The 6,201-nt window shown below is 37.9% G+C and overlaps 1 protein-coding gene across 1 annotated transcript; it reads left to right on the top strand.

The window, feature by feature from the left end:
* Positions 1–3,229: 3,229 nt before the first annotated feature.
* On the top strand, positions 3,230–3,805 carry LOC129890550 (uncharacterized). The gene is made up of 2 exons (XM_055966084.1): positions 3,230–3,607; positions 3,683–3,805. The coding sequence occupies exons 1-2, from the start codon at positions 3,230–3,232 to the stop codon at positions 3,803–3,805; spliced, it is 501 nt and encodes a 166-aa protein (XP_055822059.1).
* The last annotated feature ends 2,396 nt before the right edge of the window (positions 3,806–6,201 follow it).

Genomic DNA, 6,201 nt, shown 5'->3' with positions numbered 1-6,201 from the left:
CATATTCACAAGGTTTGGCACTCCAGTGCTATTATTATAATGGTAGGTCTCAGTGTTGCAACTGCATGTTTGGTACTCAAGAGCTTGAATGTTTGTCCACGTCGTGCCAGAGCATAAACTAAGGATCTTCTTGGGAGGATACCCAAATTTTTAGTGGTTTTTGAATAACATGTTTTCATTTTGTAGGATGAAGTTTGACGTCACTAAAGAAAAACTATGGGCAAATAGCTGAAGAAAAAGGCAATCCACCTAAAGGGATTGGTGAACCCATCTTGGCTCACCTAATTTTGAGCCTCAAGAAGTAAAAATCATACTGTACACTTAGGGAAGATTATCCTCACTTGGTGAGCCACCGACATAACTTCGTGATCTCTCTTTAGTTCGACCTCTAGGTTCTCAGGAGACTCAATTGACTCTGGAAGATCGGTGACTTTTGGTGAGAAAATTATTATTTTGGCGAATAATGTAATGGTTCGGCGGGTGTGCCTCTTCTCGCATTGTGGAATGCTCTATTAGATCCAGAATAACTGCAGAAATTGGCAAGCTGCGCACCAAAGGGTGACCTGCACAATTAATTTAGAGAGATCTAGCGGGATCGCTGAGTTGCTTTGTGCCTTGTCCTTAATCATCCATGCCATTTAGCGATGAGATTCACAAAGGATGATTCGCCGATAACTCGGCGATGTTAGTAAGACTTCACCAAATTGGCCGCTTGAATGAACAAAAAGGCCCTTTGTTTGTTTAAAGTCTTCATTTTTCAAAATCTTCTCCTTTTTCTCCCTTACAATGTATACCTCCCTTTTTTCTTTTAATTTAGTCAAATCTTTTGCATTTTTCATCAACTCTTTGTGTGTTTGTGTGGGATTATGTCTCTTGAGTTCCACACCCTAACTCTCTTTGTCTAAGTGTGATTACACGGTTAGCTTTCATGATTTCAATTGCCCATACCTAACTGCTACTTGATTGCACTGTGGTATCACTTTTCTTTCCTTTCCCATTGATATTGTGATTGACAACACGGTTTTATTACTAATTTGTGATAAATTTTTTGATTTCCATAGTTTTGTATTGGGTTTATGAATGGGTAATGGAGGTTGTTCCTTGATGTTGCATCTATTAGATAACATCCTACTCTTGGTCGGAGTATCACCGGGTATATAAATTTGAGATTGAAATTGGTCCTAACTGTGGATGTGTTTATTTGAAATCAATTGAGTCTGAATAATGCATGTTTGAGTGAAGTCTGAGTAACCCCATACACACGAATAAATGATTTTTCCCAATGATAGATGGGAGTGTCATTCTTAAGGGAGAATACATCATTTTATGTTGTTTGGATTAGTCTCGTAGGGAAGTTTGAGTACCTACATGTATTACCTCATGTGGGTTGTTGAAATTAACACTTAATTTGTGCATGTGTAGTTGTTAAAATCACTTTGGGTCTAAAAGTTTTGAAAAATTGGTTTGAATTGTGGAATTTGGTGTATCGGCGAGCAACCTCATCTTCACCTAATGGATTTGCGAGTCATAATAGGGGATATTCTGGCGCCTAATATAGCTCGCCAATCACACTTGGTGACTCACGTAATAGGTCTTCACCTTACCTTTTTCCTTGTTAATTGCCTAAATTTAGTCTGATCCTTTTTGTGAGCTACAAACAACTCTCTAATGGTTTTGTCGCCTTTCCTAACCATCTCTTAGCTCGCATAATCACTCAACTCTTGGCTTAGTATGCTTTCGTGATTTCGATTGATCTCACCTTTTCTGTTAGGCAACTCGCCATTGCACTTTGTGAGCATCAACTCAGTCAGCAAGTTTCAGCAGCTCTTTTGCAAATTTTATTGGTTTTTGAGTAATCCTTCACCTAGTTCTCTTAGTGTGTGTCTATAGTGCAGATATGAACTTACTGAGCCTCATCAGATCACTCAATGAAAATTATAGCGTGTGAGTGAAAATGAAAGAGACAAAGGTAAATAGAAGCAAAAAGTGGTTGAAGAGTCAAACTCTAGTGAAGAATCAGGGTCAAAAAGCATGTCATGGTCGGGTGATAATGTTCCATACCAAGGAGAGGTTGCTTCTACATTGGTTCTTACACCTATTGTGGAGTCCCAACCTCATCCTCTTGCTGAAGCACAGGTTTATGAGCGTGCACAGATAGAGATGCGCTCCACAGTTGTCCATGACCCATTAACCAATAGGGTACCTCGGGTAGTTCCTGTTATTGCATCCCCGTTCTAACAATCATTTGAAAGATGCAGGTCTCTGCACCATTTTTTCGAAGAAGCGGCTCTTTACTAAGGGAGTAGTCGATAGATACTCGGAGATTTGGTGGACAATCCAATTTCATCAATTCAAGCGGATACCTTATGTGTCAGCTTGGGTTCGTAAGTTCTATGAAGAGTATGCCAAATTGATTTCAAAGGGGAAAATTAAATCTAGCACAGTTGTACCTATTAAGGTTGTTATAGTTCGAGGAAAAGAGGTTAAGTGTAGTGAGATGGACAACAATGATGTGCTAGGGTGCATAGTCTGTATTCGCCATTCATTGGCAGATAAGATCAAGAATAACAAATTAGATGACTTGAAAGGGTGGTTAGCCCCAATAATTTCTGACATTACCCCTCTATGGATTGAGGAGGGAGGTGTGATAGAGAAGAAGGACATTAACATTATTGCACGATATTGATTTGGGTTCATCAGCAGCATGCTCATGCCTTCACAGAATGAGTCGATCCTTCACCTCCCCAAGGCGGCACTAGTGGGGATTATCATTAATAGGTAGATATTGAAACTTAGTTCGATTATTATGCCAGAGATTCTATTGAGGGATCGGTAGCAGCAGACTTCGTTGCCCTTTCTTATTTTGAGCACTAATTTATCTGAGCGGGCTAGGGTCTCATTTGATAATGCAACTGATGTTAGAGTGGTCACTTCCTCATCTAGTGACATTTTTTCTGGATTGAGGTAGACTATTTGAGGGATGGTGAGGCCTGGAGAAGATCGGCACCAGTTAATACGATGGCGGTAGTAGATATGGAGTCTCTGAAGGCAGGTACCACCCTCCCGCTCCTACTGTGCTAGGTACATCTACTACCATTTCTACTTCTATAGTTCCTCATACTACTACCACATCCCAATCTGTACTTACACATGCCATGCTTTATCATATGGGAAACCTTGCCTATTCGGTGGATGTGAAGAACTCTAAACTTGAGGTTTCTATCCCACCATGATCGTCGTGGCTATTGAGGCTGCCCTTTACCCTATATGGGTACAGGTGACAAGACAAAGTTTGACTTTGAGTGATCATGCGCTTTGTTTGAATACTTTCACCGCTCGAGCTGAGGAGCGAGAGCTAGCTAAGGGTCGTTTAGATAATTTGGTAGCCCTACGGGCTGATATTCGTGATTTGAGAAGGGATATGGATGAGATGAAGTCCATGGACTTTTTAATGGCTTGGAGTGGTGGTGATGACCCCGAGGTTACAAGTTCAGATTTGCCTCCGGCATACAGAGTTGTTAGTTTTTTGCTCCCTCCATCTTCTATGATCGGAGTTGATGTTGATGTTGTTGAGGATTATGATGAGCCTCCCGAGACTAATGAGGAGGTTACAAGTGAGACAGAGTAGTAGACCGAGGACACATATAAAGGACTTGTTTCTTTTGAGGATGCCCAGTTGTAGTTGCCTGTTGCAAATTCACTTGAGGATCCATCTCTAGTCAAGCCAACTCCTATCCTTCTTGAAGATACACTAGGAACTGATTCTCCTCTTGAGGAAATATCTGTGGTCCAGCGATATCCTTAGGCTTAGCTTGATAAGGGGATCCGTATCTCCATCTCTCCCTTATTTTTTTATCTTATTTTGCATTAAGGACACTACTTTTTCCTTTGGGTAAGGTGAGGGTATCATAGGTACCTAGCCATTTGAGTTTAACATATGACTTAGATATTTTGTCATTTTGATGTTTTGACATTTTGGGTTGTAAATATGACTTTGCTAGTTTGATGGGTTGTATATATTTGATTTTGGAACTTGTCACTTGTTCTCTCTCTTAAATTGTTATCATTGTGTCTAATGTCGACTTGTATATTCAAGAGTTGTTTTTGATCAATATCAATGACTTAAATAGTTCTCTTGATGAATGACATATTTGTATTAGTCCAACGAGGGAAAAAAAGGTTGCATAAGTTTTGTGTGAACTCATGGCATCTCATTGTCACTAGTTAAATGTCAATTTTGAGTCTTACAATGATCATTGGACACGAGCTTGGTTTGTAGAATTATGTTTGATATCCGTGTTCGAATTCCATGTGTGTTGAGTCTTACTTGAAAGATATGCATGAGGACACCTAGAACTTGCCCCGCTGGTCCAATCAGTTAGTATTAGTGATTAAAATAAATGATCATAGGCATGAGTTTTGAGAGTGAATCTAATTGCAATACCTTCTTGTGACTTCCTTGTGAGCATATGAATCAAGTTTGTCACCCTTTCACATTTGTGTGATTCCAATGAGGGAAAAAAGGTTGCATAAGTCTTGTATGAACTCTTGGCATCTTGTTGTGACTAGTAAAATGTCAATTTTGAGTCTTATAATAATCGTTGCACATGAGCTTGATTTGTAGAATTATGTTTGATGTCTGATTTACCATGGATTTATGGTAATTTTAATACTCTAAATTTTAGAATTTGTATGTCTTTTGAGCATTTGTTAGTATATTTGATTGTAGTTGTGTTTGTTTTACGTGAAACTAAGTCGGAGTATTAATTGAGGAAGCACTACACTGATTTCAGGAGTTTTTGGAGTTTACAAGTCCATGCTATCGGTTGTAGTAACTTCTACGGGTAGTAGGCATCAGTTGTCAAAGTAAAAGAGAGGAATAAAGGCAAAGCTGAAGATTACGAGTCTAGTCTATGAGTCGTTCAAAAGTCTACAAGTCATCATTTATAGTCATCGAAATAATAGTGGAGAATTGAAGAAGAGCTGAAGTTATGAGTCAAGTATACGACTCATTCATATTCCTTTGAGTCGTAAAAGACACTCGTAGAAGAGACTGCAGAAGATAAAAACAGGACCTGATCTACGATTCAAGTTTACGAGTCGTAGAGGTCTTTTCTGACGAAGAAGAGTTCCTTAGTGCAAAGTGTTGTATTACTAATTTGGTTTATGACTCATCAACATAATGACTATTCGTACAAATGAGTCGTAGAACCTAACCAACTTAAAGTTTCCTGATTTTTCTAAATTCATATTTATTTAGCATTAGTTGTCTATAAATACAATCTTTAGGTTTATTTTTAGAGGATGTACGTTTTTGGGTTTGAGAATAGAGCTTGAACTACTTTTGGGCCTTTATTCTTGAATTTTGGTTTTTGTTATCAATATTTATGGTCGGATTTTATTTGAAGATTTTGGATTTTCATATTCGTTATTGTGAGTTCATGATTTCTTTCAACTCAAATATTATTGATTGTGATCACGTAGTTATGAGTAGCTAATTCCACAACTAGCGTTGTGAGAACCATGAGGAATTAACGAGGTAGACTTAATAAAAAGCAATACTTGAATAGTGTGCATGCATGTATTGTTTTTCCCTTAGTTTTGATTGCTTTTTAATGGTGGCCAACGTTAGAACTCGCCTTATCCTTACTTTTCGGATCAAGTAGGTGACATATAGGAAAAGGAATTAAACAATGAGATTTGAGGCTAATTATCGTCATCTAATTAACTTGAACAGATCAGGGGATAGATAAATTTGGGATCATTGGTAAGGGTTAGTAAAGCATACACTCATAGATGGATCAATTTGCATAGTGAAATTGGCTTATTTGCCGGATCAAGGACTTAGGTGAACTTAACTTACCGATTCTACATGTACCACACTAGAAAAGAATTACTAATAAACAAAGATCTACATAGTTAAGGATTCATAGGGAACACATAAACCCTAGTTTCACTTCATATTGATTTAAAACTACATTAAACTATTGCTTTGTTACATAATGTTTGTGATTTGATTTGTTAATTAGTTTTCAATAACCCCCCCCCCTTTTCTTTACGGAAATAAATTGATTACTTAAATAAATAATAAACGATTAATCTAAGTCTAAACCATATTCATTGTGGGATCAACCCTAACCTTTCTTAGGTTCTATATTTGATCAACAACCACTTTATACTTCTTTAGGAAGGTGTAATTTG

This window comes from Solanum dulcamara, chromosome 5, assembly GCF_947179165.1.
Source record: "Solanum dulcamara chromosome 5, daSolDulc1.2, whole genome shotgun sequence".
NCBI lineage: Eukaryota > Viridiplantae > Streptophyta > Magnoliopsida > Solanales > Solanaceae > Solanum > Solanum dulcamara.
Note: the sequence above shows the minus strand (reverse complement) of the source record. Positions and strands in the feature narration are given on the sequence as shown.

Excerpts from the sequence above, each read along its gene's own strand:
- LOC129890550 (XM_055966084.1), top strand. The coding sequence starts at position 3,230 with ATGATCGTCGTGGCTATTGAGGCTGCCCTTTACCCTATATGGGTACAG. Across the intron at positions 3,608-3,682 it reads CTCCCGAGACTAATGAGGAG|TTGCCTGTTGCAAATTCACT; the intron begins GTTACAAGTGAG and ends GCCCAGTTGTAG.